The sequence below is a fragment of the Meriones unguiculatus genome, chromosome 9, assembly GCF_030254825.1.
Source record: "Meriones unguiculatus strain TT.TT164.6M chromosome 9, Bangor_MerUng_6.1, whole genome shotgun sequence".
NCBI lineage: Eukaryota > Metazoa > Chordata > Mammalia > Rodentia > Muridae > Meriones > Meriones unguiculatus.
The window spans coordinates 11,867,021-11,891,318 of record NC_083357.1 but is presented as its reverse complement, the minus strand read 5'-3'; the positions used below and the strand labels follow the sequence as shown (position 1 = coordinate 11,891,318).

The 24,298-nt window shown below is 48.5% G+C and overlaps 1 protein-coding gene across 1 annotated transcript; it reads right to left on the bottom strand.

Annotated features, from left to right (window-relative positions):
• Positions 1-43: 43 nt before the first annotated feature.
• Positions 44-24,097, bottom strand: LOC110548025 (anthrax toxin receptor-like). The gene is given in 17 exon segments (XM_060391690.1): positions 44-104; positions 1,474-1,544; positions 3,950-4,075; positions 5,709-5,820; positions 5,901-6,038; positions 6,040-6,093; positions 7,728-7,808; positions 8,354-8,423; positions 9,336-9,434; positions 12,280-12,340; positions 12,432-12,512; positions 12,779-12,847; positions 12,918-13,046; positions 13,876-13,909; positions 15,125-15,196; positions 16,164-16,232; positions 23,865-24,097. Coding segments are annotated over 17 exon segments (1,560 nt in total).
• Positions 24,098-24,298: the final 201 nt, after the last annotated feature.

The window sequence follows — 24,298 nt, the reverse complement described above, 5'->3', positions numbered from 1 at the left end:
CTCACCAGGATGGCAGGAGTGAAGGGGATTTTGTTCCCAAGTCCTACAGCTCCTGAGCAATGCTCTTCTCTTCCAGCCAGGGCTGCAAGTCTAATTCATGGCAGCTAGAGCACAAAGGCCCCCAACACGCTCACAAACCAGCCTTTCACTTTCAGTGAGGTAGCAAGCTGGACTGACATATGCTAGGTGGGTTCCCAGGCTCCCTAGAAGGGCAGTCTACATGTGATACTCACATGGAGAGCTCAGAAGTGTGGACTGAGCCTTATTCAGACACAGAGCAGCAACTAGGTAGAAGCAGCCACAAACACCCTGCTTCTAGGGAATAGACAAAAATTCTCTTGTATACATACACTTTTCTCGGTATCATAAATACCGTAAACATTATTCTCTGTGTGTCCAGTGCTTGCAGGCAGTGTCTCTCGACACATACACATGTCACCTTGAGTGATGTGCTCAGGAATATATGTTGTCACTTCTCTCTGGACCCTGCCTAATGGGACTGCGTATGGGGCCCTGCCAGGTGCCAATCAGGTCCACACACGCTTTCCTGTCTGACAGTGCAGTAGGAACACTCTGGCTTTTGTTAAACATGACTTAAAACTTCTTTGCAAAACAACACACACACACACACACAGAGAGAGAGAGAGGGAGAGAGAGAGAGAGAGAATAAAAGTTTAACCAAGCGTTTAGAACAGTGGCTCTCATCCTTCCTAATGCTGCCACCCCTTAATACAGTTCCTCATGTTGTGGTGACTCCCAACCATAAAACTGTTTCTTTGCTACTTTGTAACTAATTATGCTATTGCTATGAATCGCATTATAAATATGGGATATGCAGGAAATCTGATATGGGTCCCCAACGGGGTTGTGCCTATCAGCGGGAGAACCCCTGGGCTAGCTTAGTAAGGAACCACTGGCTCCCTTAGTAAAGCATTGGGCATGCAAATATGAGGACCTCAGTTGGGGGCCAGCATTAACCTAAAAAGCCAGGTGGAATGGTCCATACCTATAGTTCCAGGTGAGCTTCAGCGGCAGTTAAATTGCTCTTAGGATGAGGCAGGATGTAATTGGAACTGCTTTTCATGGGGCGTTAGACTTAACAACCTGTGTGTCACTGATCTGGTGACAAAGCTGTGGAACGCATCCATGCCTAGCCACGTGACTCCACGAAGTTTTGTCCTTTCAGGTGCCACAGAAACAGATCTGAGGTTTACCTTTGGATGTCAAACTTCTTAATAAGCAACACATTCCAATTCTTTTAAAAATGAAATCCAAGAACAGAGACATGGGTTCAAATCAGCAGCAAAGACCTCTCAATCTTGGCTCTGTAGGGTCTGAGAGATCAGCTGAAGGGGAGTGAGTGACAGTGGGGTTCTGGGAGACACCTGGGCAGAGGGAAGGAACTAGGGTAGTGTCCTGGAACAACTGTTTGGGTGATGAGAGCACTGAGAACAGGAGTGCACAAACAGGTACTCAGGGCCTGGGGGCGAGGAGGAAACTTCAGAAGAGAGGAAGCTTGGGAGGTTGAGGTTGGGGCACTGCTCCTGCAGGAAGAGAAGAAAGTTGAGAGCACAAAAGGGTCATTGAAAGTAACCCAGGAGGCTACACTGCCTGCTCAGGGGGTGGGGTCTGCTCTAGCATCATCACAGGCTGGGCCTGGAGGAAGTTTCTCTCCCCTGGGAGCTGTCCTTCAGACCCACTGCTGGAGGCTGAAACAGGCTTGCTGTGGAGGCCTGCAAGATTTGCAGCCTCAACTCTTGGGACCAGTGGCTCTTGCTCCTTACCTGGCAGAAAGGACTCTGTGGCTCAGTCAGGAATTTGGGGATGGAAAAACATGCTGGAGACACAGGGGAGAGATCCTATTGAAACCAAGGGGTTATGTGAGAGGAGCACAAAGGCCCTGGAAGGCTCTGCCCTACTCACTTTGCAGAGAAAGGAGGAGCTACATGCCAAAGCAAGCTGAGGCTTCAGTTCTAGAAACCAAAGTGATTTCTGTTCCAGACTCCCAAATGCAAAAATCTCAGGACAGACACAGATGATGAGGGCTGCATGTATTCTGGCGCAGACACTGGGGGCGAGTGCAAGGTTAGGCCATGGTTGGGGACTTCTGTTATCTGGTAAGCATATCAGCGATGGCAACCCAGCAGCATCAATCATGCCTGGCAGCCAGTCCTCCTGGCCCAGTGATCAGCTGTGGATTGCACGAGGACCACATCCAGAAGCCACCCCAGAGGGCTCATTAGCATCAGGTCTCGAGTCTTGGGCTTTCCTCAGTTCATGCTGGGAACATGGCTCTGTGTGCCCATGTTCTCAGGCAGAAATCAAACAGAGCTCAACCAGCACAGGGAAACAACAACAACAACAACAACAACGAAAAAGCACCTGGCATTCTGCCCTCTAGGAGTGGCCCTGGCTTCCTCTCACCTGGTCACTAGATTGAGACCATATCAGTGGCAACTGGTGGCAGCTTAGGGATGGAAGTTGCATATTGTGAACTTGAAATGCAGGGGAAGTCATGAGGAAGAATCAGGGCTTGGGCTGTGTCTCAGAATGCACAAGGATTCCTGTTTCCCATGATTCTGTCCCTAGGGAATGGTGAAGAAATCCCCAGCATTCTTTCTGAGGGGCTCAGATGCTTGAATGTGTGGGATTGTGACTGTGGGACAGTTTGAGAAGACAAGACAGTGCTTCTGTGAAAAGAGAAGCCAGTAGCGGGCTTTGGAGATGTTTGGAGGCTCTAGGGTGTTTGATGATGAGCAGATGCTTTTAGGAGAGACATGATGTGGGCACTGACCTGGAGAGTGGGACCTGAGAATGTGAGGACCTGCACCTGGGGCCACACAGGAGAGGTCTCTGTCCTGTTCAGAAGCAGGTGTCCTGGGACAGTCCAGAGAGGCCAAAGATCCCTGGCTCTTGTGGTGGGCCCCATATGGATAGGTTCTGCAGCTGTTTGCCAAAGGCCCTGAGTGGGTGGAGCCAGGCTTTTCAAGCTAGGTCATGTAACTGTCAGAGACTTCCTCCCTCTCTGGAAGGTGTGGATTTATTTTTGTGACCATAAAAGGGCATTAGAGGAAGAAACCAACCTCTCAGATGGCCTTAACAACTATGGACAACCAAAGTTCTCAAAATGAAGTGATAGGTCCTTCCCTGAGAGAGAACAGTGAGGAGGAGAATGAAGCCTAATAGACTCTTTCTTCCTAAATGCTGCCCTTGTGGGTCCTCTCTATCCAGGGTTGGTGCTTTGTTAATTTCTCTCTTCCCAAGGTGGACTTACACCCTTTGGGGAAAAGAAGATGAACACAGGCTTGAATGACTGCTTTCCAGGTCTTGACTCCACAGAAGGTATCTGCAATGCTTTTGTAGGGGTTCTTTGTTAGAGCCCTCCTCCACACTCTTCAGGGCCTCCTTCAGCAGGAAGCACAAACATGGGCCCATTTTTTCCTTCTTGTGTATGAAAAGATCAAGGGACCAAGGCCCCTGTCTTTTTACCAGTTTTCAGAGTGGGTAGAGGTTTTACAGAGCCTGCACTTCCCGTTTTTATTGTCTCTGAGCCTCGTGTCACTCACTGTGTCTTGAGTTACCCACATTCTAAGGGTGGTATCAGAGATACTTAATGGTGGCTGGAACATTGTCCAGAGACACTGGCTGGAGCAATGACTCTGAGGACCAGGGTCTTGCCAGTTAGAGCACTCAGTGGTTACTGTCCTAAGACTTCAATAGTGAAAAAGGGAGACTCAAGCGTTTATAGAGTTCAGGAATGGTGGGGGAGGCCTGTGTTCTGCCCTTCCAGCTGTGGAGGACAGACACTGGATGTCATCTTGAACAAGTCAATCCAGGCTGGTCCCACAAGCCATATTCTCTCCTACCCCTAGAACTCTGCTGTTAGACCTATGTGTGCCTGTACTGCTGAACTGAGCCTGGAGTCATAGCCCCCAAAGGGTCCTCTTACCTCTGGGCATTCGCTCACACGAACATCATGGCAGCAGCCGCAAGAGCAGATGACCACAATGGGGGAGGTGTCCACCGGTGGTGCAGGTGGTGGGGGAGACACAGGAGGAGTTTCTTCCTCTCTGGGCTGGTAGAGGGGAGGATAGCCTGTGTGAGCTTTGTCTGCTCCTCCTGGAACCGGGGCACTGTTGTGCCCTGCACAGCACCTGGCTCTGTGGGTTCACCCAGTGATTGTTTTGGGTTAAATGGAAGGATGTCTCCTACACTGTGGGGAGATATTCCCATGGGAAGAAAACCAGGGAGCCTCCTCCCCACAGTTTTCAGATATGGAGCTCCATGAAACAATAACTGCCCCCTTCTGAGCCCTTGGCTCTCCCGAGTCCAGCCTTGCTGGCAGAAGTCTGGCCTGGTTGCTGTACCGTGGGCCAGCACTAGCAGGCAACTGTCCCTTCCATCTGTCTCTGGCTGCAGAGTCATCCTCATCCAGGCCAATATGCAACCACCAGGACAGGGAGGCTGCTCCCATTTCAGCCTAAAGCCAGGCTGCACCTGCCCCAGCCTCTCTCTGACTTCTGGTCCTCACCAGATGTAAGCCACAGATGCTTCCCCACCTTTTCCTGTGCTTCCCTGGGGACATCTATCACAGGTCCTGGCCAGCCTGGACTCTTTCACACTCCTTATCCCTCAGATCCCTAGGCTGATCCCAGCCACCTCTTCTACCTTGCCAGGGTCCAGGCATGAAGGCAGATCCACAGGAGTCAGGAGACTCCACCTTCCCACCTCCCCACCCTCAGCTCAGAGATGAGAATCAGGGCTTCTCATCTGGAGAAAGCTCTACTCTCAGCATCCTAGCTGCAACCTCAGCATCAACCAGAGTCCACTGAAGACTCCTGAAAGCCCCCCAGGCAATAGGAGCAGCTGTTTATGCTGATTGTTTGATCAAGGTCTAGATCAGAAGGTTCTTGTAATGTTTGTCATCTAGTGTCTTGAGAGTCCCACAACCTCTGCAGAACTCTCACCTCTTGTCTTTGCTGAGGGAGTGGGAGGCCCTGGGTACAGGCTGCACAATGCTTCATTGTGCTGGTCACTCAGCTCTCTGACATGTGGCCATACCAGGATACAAGGAATGACTTACCTTTGGCTCTGGTGCACATGCTGGCAATGTTTTGGGAGGCTAAAGGATAAAACAAGACAGGAATGGGATGAACTATTATGGTTTGAACAACTATTTCCTAGATTCCCTGTATGCTAAAGTCTTGGTTCCAACCTATGTTGCTATGTGGAGGTTGTGCAGCCTATGGTGGACACCGGGGAATCCATGGAAGGAAGTTAATCATTGACAGTGGTTCCTAGAATAACTTTCTCCTTTAGAATGGAGATGGGGTGTGGACTTTCCTGTCCCCCAATCTCATCACAATATGCTGCTTTGTCCCAGGCTTAAAGGAAAGGGACCTATGACCTAAAACTTCCAAGTTCTGTGAGCCAAAATAAAACTTTCTTCTTTTAAAGTTGATGATTTCATGTATTTTGTCACAGTACAGGAGGCTACTAAAACGGTTCTGTGGTAACTTGGCCCTACAGATGACCATCTGGAGTAAAGGATAAAAAACGGTCCCAGGAGCACATGTGTAAGCACACACGGTGTGTTCTAGAGTGCTCCAAGGAAGTCCCTCAAGAATGCTCAGCTTCACCATCAGCAGGCTGAAAATGTCATGCCGCTGTCCCATATCCATATCCCTGGCAGGGTAGAGGGTACTCACTTTTCTACAGCTCAGCCACCAGACCCACCACAGCAACACAGGGATCATCATCAGGCTCAGCACCATGTTGCTGACCAAAACTTCTTGGCTTGGCTCTTTCAGTGGGGGAACAGGGCGCTGTGTGCAAGGCACAGATGAAGTTGGCGGTAAGGTGGAGGTCGTGGTAGTGGTGGAGGTGGAGATGGAGGTGGAAGTGGTGGTGGAGGTGGTGGTAGAGGTGGTGGTGGAGGTGGTGGTGGAGGTGGTGGTGGAGGTGGTGGTGGAGGTGGTGGTGGTGGTGGTGGTGGTGGTGGTGGTGGTGGTGGTGGAGGTGGTGGAGGTGGTGGTGGTGGTGGTGGTGGTGGTGGTGGTGGTGGTGGTGGAGGTGGTGGAAGGGGGTGGAGGAGGAGGTGTTGGTCGAGGAGTTGTAGGACGGGGAGGAGGAGGTTGATATATAGGTGGACGCTGTTGCCACCATGGTGGTTGGGGGGCAGTTTGAGGTCGAGTTTGAGGTGGCCGCTGTTGCCATGGTGGTGTGGGGGCAGGTTGAGGTCGAGTTTGAGGTGGCCGCTGTTGCCATGGTGGTGCGGGGGCAGGTTGAGGTTGATTTTGAGGTGGACGCTGTTGCCATGGTGGTGCGGGGGCAGGTTGAGGTTGAGTTTGAGGTGGACGCTGTTGCCACCATGGTGGTGCGGGGGCAGGTTGAGGTTGAGTTTGAGGTGGACGCTGTTGCCACCATGGTGGTGTGGGGGCAGGTTGAGGTCGAGTTTGAGGTGGACGCTGTTGCCATGGTGGTTGGGGGGCAGGTTGAGGTTGATTTTGAGGTGGACGCTGTTGCCATGGTGGTGCGGGGGCAGGTTGAGGTTGAGTTTGAGGTGGACGCTGTTGCCATGGTGGTGCGGGGGCAGGTTGAGGTTGAGTTTGAGGTGGACGCTGTGGTGGTGGTTGAGGAGGACGTTGAGGAGGAGGTTGTTGAGGAGGAGGTTGTTGAGGAGGCGTTTGAGTAGGAGGTGTTTGAGGAGGAGGTTGTTGAGGAGGAGGTTGTTGAGGAGGAGGTTGAGTAGTAGGTCGAGGAGGTCGAGGACGATGTGGAGTACGAGTTGGAGGCTTTAGAGGAAGTAGATTACTGGGGAGTGGAGTAATTATTGGTAAAGTTTTTGGAGTTGTCGTTGGTGGTAGGGTAGAGGTTTCAGGAACAGGAATGGTGTTCACTAGTGGTTTCTGAGGGAAAGAAAGACCAGCATCCTTAGCAGAGAGCCTAGCTTTAATGTGGAGCAGCAAGGAGTGTTCTTCCTGGATGTCCAGTGCTTCCATCCTTCTGCCTCCTCTCCATTCTCTTAAGTTAGCTGGCCTCAAGGAGCCACAGGAGGGCTCACGAGTAGGTCTCTGGCCTTGCTCTGAACCCAGGTGAGGACAGCCCAGGCTCCTTGGCACTCTGTGGATCTCAGCTTTCACTGTGGTCTCAGCTGACAATACGCTGGACTACAGATGACCAGATTTCTGAGAGAAGGCCAGGCTGCTGCTGCATGCCTCCCAAGATATAGAACACTCTCTTGCCTCCTACCTCCACAGTGTGGAACTTGCTCCCCTCCCCCTTCTTGAGTTCTAGATTGCTATCAGCACAGGGGAAGGAGCATCTTCCCTCATGGGCACTTGCAAGTTTAGGGCTCAGGCTCCATCCTGGCTGCTCTCTGGGTGGTCACTCACAATGAGGTCAGAAGTTTGGTCCTGCTTCAAGCGACTGAGAGCAAGATAGCACTGATGTGAGGTCATTGGGACTTGCAAACAGCTTGGCTGTAAGCACAGGCCACGTGGAGGGTGGCAGTGATGGTGATGGCTATTGTCAAGATGGCACCTGCCCACCCCCTTACCCTTCTTTTCTAGAAATAGGGTGAGCCACCCAAAGTGCTTATATAGCTCGAGCTGCCCCCAGGTCACATCTAGCACCCTCACCATCTTTGACTTTCTAGGAGAAGCTGTATTCTCTTAGAAATACAGGGCCTCTGCCTAGCCAGGGCCATTATTCCCACTGGGATACTCACACAGTCAGACGTATTCACTGGGATGGTGTGGGCAAGAAAGTCTCTCTCGTTGTTCAGGCTAACATCAACTAAGATGGTTCTAAATGCACAGAAAGGCAGACCTCAAGAAGCAGCCTAGAGATCAGTACCTGGGCAGGGGCTTTCTTCATGGTAGCAACCCTGGACTTCTAGCACTTGGACTTCTCAGAGTGGACAGGTGAGTAGTGAGAGATTACTATCCAAAGCACAAGGAGTCAACTTGTGCAATTATGGTCAAGTGTCTGGTTCAGGACATAAGGAGCCCTCATGGATTTTGATATCATCATAGCAGTAGGCTATGAACAAGGGAGTGTTGCTTCATGCTTTGTGCAATTCTCTGGACTTACAAAGTTTATTGTCTTCGCTTTGGAAGGTGTCGTGGAACTCTAGGTATCGATGCTCAGGCTTACTGTCTCTTGCTCTCAGCTCTGAGCACTGGGCAGACCCTGCCTATCATGGATATCACCAACAAGGACAGGCGGTAGAGCATCTAGAGCTCACCTGCAGACAAACAGATACTCTACAACAGAGGGGAAACCAAATGCTCTACACCATGAGGGCTACATGATCTCTGGAATTACAGCGTCAAGAATTGTCAGCACTTACTGTCCAGATTGCTGTATTTTTGGTCTAGGACAAATAATGACAGTGGAGTTCAAATCAGTTGGGTTTTTCCCTAAAGGAAATGAAACAAAGAGAAATGTCAATACTCATGCTGATCTACCCGAGTCCACCCAAGCTGTGCATGACAAGTAGAGTTGACACCTTAGCACTTTGCTAATGACTGAAAGCAAATGGCTGGTGTTTCAGTCCATGAATAATTCTAGGTCCTTTGACATATTGTGGACCATGGCCATCCTCTCTGAGCTGATGTTTAAAGTGAGACCAATGAGAAGCAGCCAGGGGATGAACTGACAGAATTTCAGCATGTCTGCTGAGGTTTCTGAGGAGGAAGGGACAAGGAAGGGAGGGTGGGCTGAGCTGTGGGAAGAGGTATTGCTTTGTTTCAAGTTTGCTGACTGCTGGAGCTGTGCAAACACTGGACATAGAGGCCACAGAACTTGCTGGCAGGTGTAGGGGTTGTATTTACAGAAGTCAAGGAAGACTTTGGGATTTATGACTGGCGAGATTGTATGGATGCCATTTGCCAAGCTAGGGAAGCCAGTGTGTGTCGGGGAATGATGATGATGATTTCTGTGGGAACCAGAGAAGGACACATAATTGTGACATTCTCATCTCACCTCCTAAGTTTGGTCTGGAGGAGAGAACTGAGCTGAATCTCTGCTGGCAAGGATTCCAGCTTCCTGACCCGACCAGCAGCACTTTCCCAGGTGATGAGGGCAGGTCAGTGTCAGTCCAGCCTCCTGAAGGAATGAAGCCTACTCCAGATAACCTCAGAAACTACGGATTTATGATCTTCTTATATTCATAAGAGGAAAGGTGACTGGCTCTGCCATGTGGACACTCTTTCTAGTGCCTCACAGTGCCATGTCGGAATGGGTCAGCAAGGGTGGGAATCTTGCCTGGTTGAGAGGAAAGATTGGTGGGGAAGGTATGCAATTCTGAGATACTGAATGGGGTTACTTACTGATGATATTCGTATTACTGAACTTGAATCTGCAAGTAACTTCAGTGAGATCCTTTGCATTGTGAAAACCATATCCCCTTAAGACCAATGGGTGAGTTTCTGTAAGGACAACATGAGGAAGAGGTGGTATGGCCCTGGGTGCATTGCTTATTTTGGCCTCAGACAGGATTTCCAGGACCCTGTGAGAGGGAACAGCTGTGTCTGTGCCAAGGTCTTTGGGCTCTGCAGCCCAAATTCTTCTATGTCACCAAGGGTCTGTGCCAAATTAGCTGAGTGGAACCTCGCACAAGCTGATCAACTTTCTTCGACATTTCTGATTTAACAAGCCTGCCAAACGCGCCAAGCATACAGAGAGCAATTGTGAACCCCCATGGCTTCAGGCTGGAGACTCTAGAAAAGATAGAACATGGGAGGCAGGGGAGGCTCCGGGCCATCCAAGAGTGTTTCTCCTGGGTGAAGATTTTGTTTCAGCTGCTAAGCCAACATATCCTTCTTCAGCTGTTCCTTCTTCCTCCCCCACTGAAGACCACAGCTCATTAGCCAACTGTTTCTTTCTAACAGCCGTAGGCCCAGTCCCTGGTTTTGGGTCCAATACATAGAGGACAGAGAGAAGGCATCTTGGTAGCTATTCCCACAGGAAGCAGGCTGGATCTATCACTATCATTTATCTGGACAGATCCATGGAATAGTCCTGGCTCATTCCTGGCCCCCCAGGAGCATCAGATGCCCCATGTAGTTGACCCTGCTAGTTTCTATGACACACAGGTTGACTCACAAACAGTGCAAGGGACTAGTCCATTCGTCTCCTTAGGGGTACCAGTCTTGGGAGCTCCCTCCAAGTGACAAGTACCCTCTGTGTTTTATCTTTGCACAAGATGAGCAATAGTTTAACAGGTCAGTGTCAGTGGCTGAGCTGGTGTCTGGAGGCACCTGTCACCATATTACAGCTGCAGGGAGGAAAACGACAACTTGTATTTTCACCTGGAGTTTGTTACAGCTACCCAGATACCAAGCCTGTGTGTGTAGGGACACTCAGAGGGACATGCTGCAGTCAGGCTGGGGTTGCAAGGCTGCACTTCTTTACCCAGAAGCAGGAGGGAGCCTGTAGGAGAAGGGTCCTCTACCCCTTCACTGATCAGACACCAAACTCCATACTCCTCCATAATATGGGGAAGAGTAGTGGCAGCCAGAGCCAAGGACTAGAATGTCCTTGGTACTTTTCAGGCTCTAGAATGTAGAGTCTATATGCTCATCTGTCACCACACCATTTATTCTTTCTTATCTGCCAGCAGTCATGGCATCGAATTCCTATCCCTTGGGGGAAATACTGAAGCCTTCCGCCACATGTGGCCCTTTACCTGAGGCTGGGTACCATGGATAGAGGAGCTTAGATGTGAGCAGAGTCCCACCTTATCAAATCTGAAACTCTCACAGAAGAACACACAGCCAGAACCCTGGGCTGGGAGCAGCCAAGCAGCTGAACTGTCCCCTCAGATGGAGACTCAGGCTTCCCTCTCTCCCTTTGTATCAGGGTGTAAATGCCTTCTTCATAAAGACTAAGCCTGTCCCCACAAAGCACATGACATAGAGAGGTGGCCTTCCCCTGAGACCACACAAGCATGTTCTTGGTACATGGACAGGGGTCCCTAAGCTGGAGAGAGGGTTCCCTTGTCAAGTTCTGTGAGTGTGGCTCTTTATGGATATTTCTGTCAAACATGTAGGCCTCCTTCTGTTCCCTGTAGCACAGAGAATATTCACTGGGCCTGATTCTCCATTTCCATCCACTGACATCATCCCCTGGATAATGCCCTTGTTTTGTGGATGTGTAAACCCTACATGTACAATCGTGGCAGCACCTGAACTTTCTTGGAGGATCCAAATTGCTCTTGGCATAGACTTGAACAGCCTTCATTTGAACAGGAGGAATTTAAAATGCTCCAGAACTTAAGACTTTTTTTTAGAATCAACAGGACTACAAAAGTGGAAACACTTTTAAAATTCACATTTACATTTAACCTCATGGTGAGTCATAGTTGAAATGCAGTTTCGCCTGAAATAATGCCTAATATTATCACCTTCATGCTATAAGCATGCAGTTTATGATGGAACTTGAGTCCCAACGTCAAGATATCCTATCATGTCTGTGTAAATATTACAAATCCCCAAAGATGGTACAGTATCTAAAATAATTGTCATAGCAAGGGCTGTGTGCTTTTCCTACTTTCCACCTAAAATTTTTGTTCTGAGATGAAAAGATGACAATTGCATACACGGTCACTTTGTCACCACTGACACAGACCCTTGCTTTTTGTACTTACAATACCTTGTGTTACAAGTACAAAACACACAAGCACTGAGTGTCCATGTGTAGTTGCTTCAATACTGTATAGGAACATATCACATATCACTTCTTAAAGACACACATGAAACACAGCACAAACACACATACAGCATACACCCCGTACCTCATATACATCCACCACACATACCATACACACATCACACAAAACCCACACAAATGACATGTCATGTGGGCACCATATAGAGCTTATGCATCTATAGTAACACAGCACAAATTACACAAATGAAGCACAGGCAATGTACTTGTACATGCTCACATATATAAGCACCAAATGTAAGCTACAATGTGCTACATAGGATGCACATGCCTTACAGAGTAGGCACACAAAAATACACATCACATATCCTATATCACATATTTTCTTACCACAAGTAGAGACATAAAAACACACACCTACAACTACAAGCACTGTCTGTCACCCACACCATATGTCACATAGGCCACTGACACCACATCCACCCACACCCACAATATATCACACAGCACTTGCACAAACATGCCACACTCATACTGTGCATTCAATGTTCTCATATGCATACATGCAAATGGCCTATGGCCAAGCAGCTACTCCTCTAATCTCACCGTTTATGCACAGAGGGGAAGGCTCAACATATCTGAGTTCAAGGCAGGTCATCATTCCAATCTGATGGAGAAAGGGAAGAATGGATTGGCAGTGAGAACCTTGGGGGCCAGTGAGATGCTGTCACCACACTGCTTATATTCACCATACTTACCAAATCTACTAACCCATGTAAATCTGAAGATGGGCCTTCCACAATGAATATATTCTCTTCTTCATCTGCAATTTCACTCAACTGCAAAAGAGAGGAGGATTTTGAGACCCAAGCTGGGAGACAGAGGATGCAGGGTGTCCCTAGATGTGAGACACAGCCACTCGCCCTCAGGTGACAATGACAGTGAGGTGCCAAGGTCAGAGCAGCTTACTCAACTGTTAGGTATGCTTCTGCAGGGAACCTGCTGTTTGTGTACCCTGGGACAGGTACAGACCATCCTCTGGCAGGTTTGGGTAGCTGCCTTTGGGTGGGCTTCAGAGGGCCCCCGATTACCTGGGCTAAATTACCTTACTTTTGTCGTAGAAGTTCATGCCAACACAATAAACATATGCCCCCATGCTCCGAGCTTTATCAGCCTAAGAGGAGAACGATATTGATTACATAGTCAAAATGTACTCAATCCTTGGGAGGATGGGCCAGACTCACCTCTTTTGTAGACTCTATTATTTCATTTGGTGACAGTATCCCCCAAACCACAACAATGATCAAACTAGATCTTGTCTTGCCTGACAAAGAAGCAAAGAGCGGCATGTTGGATGGGCAGCGGGCCCCATACTGTTCACAACAGGCACACCTGGTGAGCCCTACTCTTCAGCCTCCTGAGACAGGAGCCCAGACACCAGGCATCACCCATTAAAGAGAAAACCTGGAGAGTTAGGGCCTGCCACTCAGGGGACCCGGACCCTCAATGGTCTCAATGTGTAGTTGCTTCTGTGGTCTTGAACTACAGAATCTGTGCCATGAGGGTAGGTGAATCATATACCACAAGTCAAGCCTGACCCTGGACAGCAGGAAGAAAGGACAGCCCTTGTTCCAATAATGCCCAGTGAGGTTTGCTTGTGCCAGCTCTAGGCACCTTGCCAGGGCTGTCCTTCTGGCAACGGTGGGCACAGTGATTCAGAATCACAGGTCAGAGTGTCTTGGGCAAAGACTCACAGTCCTCATCGCATCTTTTTCTACATGGTCCAACCTGTTCCAGACAAGTGCCACAGACTACACTGTGGAGGGCCACGGGTCCTTGCTTTGCATGGCACTTGTGCCTGTTGAGACATGGGCCCATGAGGCAGGTCAAACAGTGGAAGAGGTAGAAAAGCCTGATAGAAGAAGGGCAAGTTAATCCCTGGCTCCCAGGGTCCTCAGTCTGCTCAGCCTGTGTGCTTTCTTCTTTCTATTCGCCAGCACATCTGTAGGCCAGTGAGAACAAAGCCTACACGTGGTCATCTCAGAAGCATCCTGAGGTGGGTGCGGTGCTCAGAGGGGCCTGCTGCACAGGGAAGGGAGCACTGGCTTTAAGAGACTTGAAGAGATCCAGGATCTTCACAGATCGTGGGGGGGGGGTGGCAGCACTATGAGTCCCCATCTGCTGAAGGTGCAGGCAGCTCACCTCCTGAGTTGGCCGCTTGGATTTGGTAATTTGCCTGCCAGGAAATGAAGAAAAATTGGTGACACTGGGGTAGTCTTCACTGACCCATTGCCCATATGTGCTTGCAGCCCCTTCAAACCTCGGTCAGTGCTTTGTGTAGTATTGTTGATCCCGATGCCATAAAACTCTGAGCTCTGGTGAGCTCTTTGTGGAATTCTGTTCTGAAGTTGAAGAAGGGTGAGGTGAGACATGCTGACAGTGCCAAGCCAGCGTCAAACTCTTGCACAGATTTGCCACTGTCGATACTATGAGCATGGGGAGGGCAGCAGATCCTGTTCCCCCATTCTGTCCTGAGCCTTTCTCTGGCCCTGATCCCATTAGCACTGAGGAAGTTCAAAGGTAACAGCATTGCTCAGAAGGTCTCCTAGGAACCACCCTTGAGGTGTATGGTGGCCTCCTGGGGATATGAGTCTGAGACAGAGACTCTCAGGAACACCATATTCCCAGTGGAGACCGAATGCTGCTTTCACTCTCCTTTTGGGCTGTCACAGCCCTTTTCTTCAGTGGATGGGGGCGGGGATGACAATGCCACTCTTCTGAGCCACTGCCCTGATCCTATCTCATTGCCAGAGGACCTGCCTGCCTCTCTTCCTTCTGCCCTACTAAAGACAGCAATCAATATGCTTAGACCTGGGCCCTGACACAAACTCCATGTCCAGAAGATTTGAATCTGGGCATCAGACCTAGGGGCTGTCTGAGAGGCTTGTTTTCCTAGGGCTGGATAAGAACACGGCCTGCTGGGTGCTGTTAAGGCAGATAGGACACACTGGAGCAGGCAGGACTAGCTCTTGTTACCATTCTGGGACAGGAAGGACATGTGTGGGGGGGATTTACGATAATCCACCTGTCAAGGCTGAGCAGGCTCAGCAAGTGACCTAGAATGAACTGAGTGGCTTCCTTTTGGGACAGTGAGAACTAGCTATGTATGGACTCTGCTCTAAGCATCCCTTTCCTGGCCCAGTTAAACAGGCAAGACTCTGAGGGGGCACGTATCTGCCCTGCTAGCTCCCTATATCCTAAGTGTTTTCACCAGGACCAAAGGGAAAATGCAGAAGTGATGGAGGGAAAGAGAGTGGAGAATTTCTGGAATTGCTGGTGACCAGCCACTGTGCTCATGGTCAAACATGGAAGCCACACGAGTGTCTTCCAGAAGCCAGAAACTCTTGTGTCCAGCCCATCAGGCAAGCCTAGGAGTTCAGACACTACCTACCTGTTGGAAGTGAGTGGCATTAGGACTGTGGCATTGTCATCAAAGAGAATGAAGGACATCCGCTGGTTTGGACTATGGACAAAACACAGCTTGTGAGAAACTGATGTAACAGCCTAGTAGCCTGATAAGAAGCAGCCATGGAGGGGACATATGCAAAATCTCTGCCCCCATCCCCTGTCTTCTGCATGGAGGCATTTCATAGATGGGGAGTCCAGAAAATTTTGTGGAGGGATTCTGAAGCCTATGGAGATATAGCGCTTCTGGGAAGAACGATTGCTAAGAAGATCCCCTGTGCTCCAAACCCAACACACACTGACATGTGTGAACATGTGTTCAAGTAGCGTACACATATGTGGGATGCTGCTTTCTGTTCTGTTGCTGTGACAGAACTCCCTGACCGAAGGCGACTTAGGGGAGTTAAGAGCATCTTTGGCTTACACTTCCGGTTATAGATCATCATTTCAAGGTCATCACAATGACAGCTGCTTGAGGCAGCTACTCAAAATACACCCACAGTCAAGAGCAGAAATGGATGTACTCACGATTATTCTGCCTACCTGTGCTTGACAGTTCAGGACACTACGAGTTGGATCTCCCTATGCCTTCAATTAGTGGTTAAGGTGAGCTCCCAAAGATATGACCACAGGTCAATCTGACCTTGGTAATTCCTTAAGTGAGACTCTCTTCCTAAGTGACTCTAGCTGGTGGGAGTTGACATCTAAAACTAAACAGCACCATGCTGAGCAGGCAAGCCCACAATGACATTCCTCCTTGGAGCCCACCCTCCCACCTGGCAGTCTTCTCTCCTGTTCTTCACTTGTTCAGTTCCCCCTCTGTCACCCCTGCTCCCCATTTCTGCTGCAGGATTGGCCAGTGCCGAAGAGATCCATGGGACCAGTATGTTCAGTCCCATGGCCTGCCTAGGATGTTAGCTTTGAACTGTGCTCCCTACACAAGGTATTCCCATGCCTCCCCACCCCAAACCTAATCTTCCTGCTGGTGGGCCACTCCTGACAGGGGCTGCAGTGTGCAGGCATACTTTATATATTTCTTCACCATGTCTTCCCAGGCTATGTACAGATCAGACCACATTGTCACGGCACTGGACCTGCAAGGAAGGAAGACTTGAGCAGTAAGAGCAAAGTGGATCATGGGAGAAGGAATGCTCCTGCCTTTCTTCCCAGAAACTTCCTAAGGGCTGCTTCCCCCCACCATGTGCTGACCACAGCTATCACCCTGGGAGATTCCCAGCTGCTCCCAAGTACAGATCCCTCTGCAGTACTGTGTCCAAGCCTTCCTTATAATACCTCAGATTCCTCTCATTCTTCTAAATTTGCCAGCATTTAAAGGGCAGGTGAAGGCAGTTTCTCCAGGAGGCTGGGTCTCAGCCATGAAAAGTGAGTGCTTGAGACTCTGTCTTTTCAATAATTGTTAAAGCAAGTGTGCAAAATAAAGGTTTTTAATGATGTTTCAATATGCCTATAGCATTCTACTTTTTTCATATTGTCCCCACACCCATTTCTCTAATTTTCCCTCTCCTCTCCCATTGGTTCTTTCTCTTCTTCCTTCTGTTTCTTTCTCATAGTCCTGTTTTGACATCACACACACACACACACACACACACACACACACACACACACGTACACGCACACGCGCATGCACACATACACAACTCCCCCACGTGATTAAGTTGTTTAGTATTCCAGCTTCCTTAGCAGCCTGCAGAACCTAGCCATCCTGCTTGGGAGGGCTGCTTTGTTCAGGCACCTTCACGTGTGGGTGAGCACAGGCCCACGATAGCTCCCCCAGCATCACGTTCTCCATAGGTAGTGCAAGCACAGGCACTCTCAGTACTGCCTGTCGGACCTCTTCCCAGCCTTCTGTTTAGTGGGGACCACATCTCTACTTCTCCAGGGCCACATTCTTTGAAATGTTAAAACTCTGGAGAGACGAGAAAACCCATTCCAAGTGTGGGCCAGTAGTATGAGGGTCTACTGATGTTTTTATTTTATTTTTATCTTTTATTTAAGTTAATGTTTTTATTGGTTATTTGTGAGTTTCACATAAGGTACCCTGATCCTATTCACTTTCATATCCTGCCAGGTCCACCCACCCCCTCTTAGGACCTGCCCCAGAACAAAAAATGGAGGAGGAGGAGGAGGAGGAGGAGGAGGAGGAGGAGGAGGAAGGAGCAGGAGGAGGAGGAGGAAGGAGAAGGAGGAGGAGGAGGAGAAGAGGAACCAAGTCCAATTTGTGTTGCCCATAGATTCACTGGAGCATGGTCAAACTCCCAGTGGCCAGCCCCTTAAAGACACCTGACACTTTTCTGTATCCCACCTGCCAGAAGTCATCAGCCACAAAGAGCAGCACTTCAGCACCCTTATCACAATTTTTAAGAGCTCTCTTCAAAGGCTGTCTAGACTGTACTTCTTGGCAGGTGGTGGTGGTAAGGGTGGGAGTGGGGGGAAGAAGTTGTCACAAAACCCGTCCATGTCTTTCACTGTCAACTGTGAGTCTGCAGTTATCCCTACCTGCGAAAGCAGCTTCCTCATCCTTTCTAGTCACTGGCAGCACAGATCATGGCCCTCCATATAGTTGCTGCCTACTGCATGCACCACAGCATTGCTGTCTGGCGTTTCCCGTCCTCCCCTGTGCAACCAGCTCTGTTCCGCTATCTTCCAATTTTGTGAATCTAGTTTTTGAAAGCATCTCCACACAAACATGCCTTTCTCTTGTTTTTCTGTGGACTCTGCAAGCTCTGGAGATGGCCTCTGTCTCGTCTCCCATCACAGCCTCTCCTGGGTCTCTTCTCAGGCTTCTCAGATCTGCTTCATGGTGGTGAGTGCCGGTTTTGATCACAGCCACGCTTCAGGTTTTCATTCTTAATGGTGATGACTTTGTCCTGGATCTGGTTTGCAGCACCCGCTCCTCCGCCCCCTCCAGAAGGGGTAGAGGGAGTAGATGTTGGTGTGGACTGACTTGAAGAGTTGCTTCTGGGCCCAGATGACAGCTAAATTGTTCAGCCCACATGGGGTGGGTCCTCAGGGCAGCTGCTCTCTTAAAATTTATTTTAAAATACTGTTTTTTTTTCTATTTAAAAATCTTAGTCCTGAAATAGTATGAACTGAGGCTGAGTCCAACCTGGGCTCTTTTCTTGTGTTAGATTAGACCTTTTGTGTTAGGTGAGTCTTCTAGCATCATGCTCTACTTCTGGTGATCATGGATGTGACCTTCCAGAAGGTGATGCTCATGTGTGTGACTGTCAACACTCCATGAGCAACCTGTTCCTCTCCTCATGCACAGCATGAGCAGCACCACGACTCACAGTACATGTTCATCACACTTTCCCTCTGGGTTAGTATGTAATATCAGCGAATTCTCTTTCAACAGCAGAAAAGAGCCAGGCTTTCAAAGAAACTTCTTTTTTGAGACCATTTTCACCCAGCATGGACCTGAACCCAGATTGTTCTCCAAACTCCACACACTCTTCTTGCACTTGGCATAATTGGTAAAACTACAGTGTCTGACAATTGCCGGGTAACTAAGTCCTCGACTGGAAACCCATTCCCAACACCCACTTTCCTAGCTCTTAAGCTAATGTGTAAGACAGTTCTTTCATCAAACAGCACTGACACTGCTTTCTTTTGCATTATTCTTGTGTTTTCTCCCTTCCCCCATAGCATGTGAAGAATATTTGCCCCAAATACTCCTGGGTAGTCAAAACACCACCCCATTCACATACACCGGGGGAATATTCAGGTTGAGAGTCTACTGAAGGAGTATCTAGATTCCAGAATTCAAGAGAAAGAGAGGGTTCAAAGTCAAAGGAGAGTGCCATGGGGCAGACAGGTGTTGAGGAAGCAGGCAGTATGGAGCAGAACTTGACCTTCCAGCATGCACGGTCACATTCATGTGTGAGAACAGTCATTGGCAGATACCTGAGTGTGTGTCCAGTGTCAACATTTGAGAACCAAACATCAGAATGATGTTGCCATGTTGAAATGGTGGAAGGAGGAGGGATGCAGTAATTCTTGTTGCTTTCAATAGAAGTTGGAGCATGCATAAACCACACAGCAGGAGATGGCAATCAGCATGTGTCCGATACCTGAAATGAGTGCATAGTAACTGAAGATAAAGCCAGGTGGAAGTTGTGTCTGGAGAGGGAGCCTAGAATAGGGAAGGATAAGACAAGGGTCTTCAGTAGTTTGCAAAACTCTTACTAGGGTTTGATATATGACTCTTTCATTTCTATTAGACAAAATGGAACGTAAATAAAAACCTGATAGAAGAGTCAAAGAATTCCACATACCTAAGTGTGTCAATTCATCAAGCCGATAAAACAATTATGAACAAATATGCATCAACAAGCAAACCAACCACTGGCAGAATGTGTCAATGCAAAGGACAGAGCTACAGAGCAGGTTGTCATCAGTGTGATGCTAGGAATCATGGAAGAGTCAGAGAGAATATGTGGAAATGGAGAAATAAGAAAACAGATGAATCAACAACTATAGGGCTCAGAGCAAAGTAAGTTCCTCCCCAGATAGGTCACATTAAACACACACACACACACACACACACACACACACACACACAGAGTCATACACAATTGCCAAGTTTTCAATCATTTTGAAAATCCTTTTCAATTACTGGTATCTCTTACTGGACAGGTCAGTATTGCAACTGGATTAGTGAGTTATTAAAATAAAAAGACATGAAGTTGGGAGGGAGAAATAGGGACAAGGGAGAAGCTGGAGGGAAGAAATGAAGGCGGGTATGAACATTTTTCGTTGTATCCATGCATGAATTTTCAAAAATAAAGAATTTTTTTTAATTTGAAAAAAGTATAGGAAGATGTGCAGTTAACAAATGTACTTTACATCATAGAGAGCTAGAATGAGAAAGGAAAAATAATATCTATGCTAGAAGAGGAAATAAATGATAGGAACTACAACAAAGCCAAATTAAACAGAATAGAAAATTTGAAATTTGTGAATCAATCATGATGTAATTCTTCAACAAGATCATCAAAATTGACAGGCTTATATCTTGGTTGATCAAGATGGAACAAAGTGACTAGAATGACTAAAATCATCAAGAGGAGGTGAAATATTGCAAATCTAACAGGAGAAGAAACACAGTATCCGCACTCACACTTTGGCAACAGGAATAACCTAAATCCCAGATGGAACAGGGTAACTGCTAAAAACATGCAACCCACCCAAACTGGATGCTGAAGAGAGAATATGAACAGATTTGTATGTAGTAAGAAGATGACAAAATTAGTATTGGAAAAAACTTCTCACCAAAGCAAAAACATCTCTCACCAAAACCTCTCATCAAGAACTGTGGCTTTGTGTGTGTGTGTGTGTGTGTGTGTGTGTGTGTGTGTGTGTGTATTTAAAATGCATGCTTGTTTGTTTTTTCTAAAAACAACAAAAACCAAATCTAAAAGTCATACCCTGTATAGACTTGGGAGTTGGAAGATACAAGTTAGATGTTTCCAGAGTGCCTCGAGCATGCTGTGTAACTTTTGTGAGAGCATCGTCTCCTCTGCCAAGTTAGGGTCATGTAAGGCAGCCACCAGCTATGCAGAGCCAGGAACCTAAAGAACAATAAGCCCAGCATGTAAGGAGGGATCATGGACAGCACAGGTGAAGGGAAGCCAGGCTGAGGCAGGAAATACTCTCCATCTAGGCAACACCATGAGAAAGCAAAACAAAGCACCACAGGAAAACATCAGATGTCACCAAAGAACTGAAACAGCCTATTTTTTCCATGGTCTCTGCAAACAAAAATATTTTAAATTCAAAGCCTCGCAATCCCATATTTCCAATTTGCATCAACTCTGTTCAGGCAGTCAGAGCTCTTGCGGCCAGCATGCAACCACAGAAGTCCAGTGAATGTCTGGACCCAAATGGTCTCAGCAGAAGTTCCAGAAACTCTGGGTAGGAGCCAGCACCTGCTGTCCACTGTGGGAGGCCATGAGTGAAGACAAAAGGGTGACAGGACTCAGCAGGAGCTAACTTCTAGCCCTGACCCTTCAAATCTACCCTTCTACCTAGTGTATAATCCACTGTCTCAGGGCATGTGAGAGGTTCTGACACCAGGAAACAAAATAATTAAAACAAACCCTAGAAAGGGGAAACAACCATCTGGGCTTGTTTGCCCAACCTGGGAGTGTTAGCTAGGCTCTGAGCACCCAAGATTAGGGACCTTCCTATTTAGTTCCCTTCTGGAGCCCCATGGCTGAAGAATTGCTGTGCCCATTCATTCCAAGAGACATCCCATTCCACAGCGCAGGCAGGCGGTTACCCCTGTGGTTCAAGGAGAAACAGACCTGAGGGCCTTTAATCTCCCAAACTCCCACTCATCAGTTGAGGCCATCATGCCTGTGTACAAGCTCCCTCAACTCCATTCCTGCTCATCTCCTGGCATGTTTTCTTTTTTCACTCCTGTGTTAGGTCTCTTGCTCCCTGACTTGTGCCTCAGTTTACCATGAGGAGCCTGCCTACACTAGCTCTGCCCTCCCTGTGGCCTGTTGACTGAATATAAGACATATTTTCTAGATAAAGTGGTGGTGGGGAGCAGGTAGATTTCTTGCAGGACATTGGGATAGTAAGTCTGGTTACCCTGGTGACACCCTAGTTCACCAAGAATGCCGACAGATCTTCACACACAGTGCTGGAGCCAGGCCTAGTCAGACTCAGGGGTGATAGACCATGGGACTATGTGACATGAAAAGTCATATCTGGATCTCCCTCAGTCAGCTGTGTGGCTTCCAAGGAGAGAATGAAGGGTATGTCAGAAGCCAAAGACACCTGAGGAGAGCTGGCAGGTGCTCTGAGAGGATTTGGTTTCTTCTGACTGGTCCTTCCTCTTTTTTCACAGGAAGCATGGGTCTTTTTTCAAGCTGCTGCTTAACCATCTGTCCCAAGGTCAAGAAGGGGTGTGACACTCAGATTGAGGTCCCTATAAGCAGTAGAAAAGTACCCACAGGGTGCTGGGTGCAGAGGGAAGCAGCAGGCAGACAACACCAACTGAGGAAGGTTTCAGGAGAGGATCAGGGAGTGATTCTGAACCTTATCTTCACACAACTGAGTCCTAAGAGCAAGGGCTCTCAGTGCCTCACAGAGCCAGGCCATCCCCTTGTCCTTTGTGCATAGCTGTCACAGAGGCAAAGCCTTGGCAGAGAGAAGCCTGGGTGAGACCTATGGACTAAGCAGGGGTTGGGATTGGGGGTCCTTCTGCACAGGAGAGGCAGACAGTCGAGGACAGGGAACACAGACCCAGAAAAGTCTCATGCTCTGGGCTCCACCCATTCCATCCTAGCCTTTTCTCTTCCATTTTAGGACAGTCTAAAGCAGATTGCCCTCTTCTCACTTAGACTCCCCGAGGGCACACTGCAGTGAAGGAGGGAAGCTGGAGCCCCTGGGTCTATAGCTCAGTAACTCTGGTTTGCTCCATTAGGCAGTTTCCACAGTCACCATAGACAACAGAGGCAGAGAGAGGTGGAGCCTGAGAAGGCAGGTCCCAGCTGTGGAGTCTGTCTCAGTTTGCTTTCCATTGCTCTGACAACCTCTGTAATCATAAGCCACTTGGGCAAAGAAAGGATTTATTTCATCTTGAAGCTTACAGTCCATCACGAAGGGAAGTCAGAAGAGGAACTCAAGCAGGGATCTCAGGGCAGGAACAGAGTCAGAGACCATAGGGGACACTGCTGACTGGCTTGCTCCCCATGGCTTGCTCAGTCTGCTTTTTGATACAGCCCAGGATCACCTGTCTACAAGTGGCATTCCCCACAGGGGTTGGACCCTCCAACACCAGTCATTTTTCAAGAAAAGGCATCACATGCTGGCCCACAGACAATCAGATGGAGACATTGTCTAGATTAAGTCTCCCTTTCCCAGAATGACTTCAGTTTGTGTCAAGTTGACAAACCCAACCAGCACAGAATTAGTGAGCATCTCTTCTCTCCAGTGTATCAGCTGAGCTGCTCTGAGCCTGGTTCTCAGAGCTGGCAGCTCTCAGGTTGCCCTCTCTCGGGCCCACCAACTTTTCTTTCTCTGTCTACTTTCAGGATTGTGGGTATTGGCCTGGGTTCTCTCTCCCTGCTTTTTTCATTATGCACAGCCATCATGGTTTGCAATGGTTTTTCAATGGTTTGCAATCCTTTTTCCCAGACACTCTTGTGGGCTTCTGAAGACCACTCCATTGCAGCCCCTGCTCCATTCTTCATCCTTCCAGGCAGACAAAGTGCTCCTTAGGAGACATATACAGGCTTCATCCTCCTTTGATTAAAAAAATCCTTTTTCTTAGTGATGCCAAGTTAACTTGCCCTCCCCTCTCATCTTCTTCCCATTACCTTCTCCTTAAACTGTGGTTCTAGTGCAATCATTAGAAGTTAAGATTTCAGAGTCTTTGTCCAGGGGGCTTCCTCCCATGGTCCTAATAAGCTTCTTGAACCTGAAAGATCAGGTGGATACTCATTTCCCTCAAACTCAGAGAAGAAACTAATGAGAGATGACAAATTAATAAGCCAGATAAAACTGCCCAGAGGACATCCTGATCTTTCCCCTTTTTAGGCATAGAGGAAGTCAGGTCTAACTCTTCTGGTCTCACTCACAGAAGACTCCTGGTTCTCTCCTGGCAGAGCTGACACCCCTTCCCAGGCCATGCTATGCCTGGGGGTAGAAGCACCTGGGGTTTATCTAGGTCCAGGGCATCCAGGGCCACTCACTTGTCAAAGATGAAGTAAATATCAAAGTCACCATCACAATACTGCAGAACATCATCATCATAATCCGCAATATCCCTCGACTTCCGTTCTTCATTACTCTGGAAACTAGCAGATTCCCTAGAATAGGGGTTTCTGCCAGACTGAGGGTATGGGAAACTCTGTACTGCAACAAGGGATGTTGAAAGCAGCAGCAGGTGCAGTGAACAGGACACCTGAGGACCATAGTCCTGCATTATCTTGGCTGAGTGGGCGAATCTACTAGAATTTGGGAGCTTTTGCCAAAATCTAGGTACACTAAGTTCTAGCCACCCCTGACTTCTTTCTCTGGTGCCTCTGCCTGTACTTAGGGACAATAATCCTGTGTCCTCTCACCAACGCTCACTGCTTCTCTCCACTTAGAGCACAGGGACTAGGGACATACTAGCTGCCCTGGG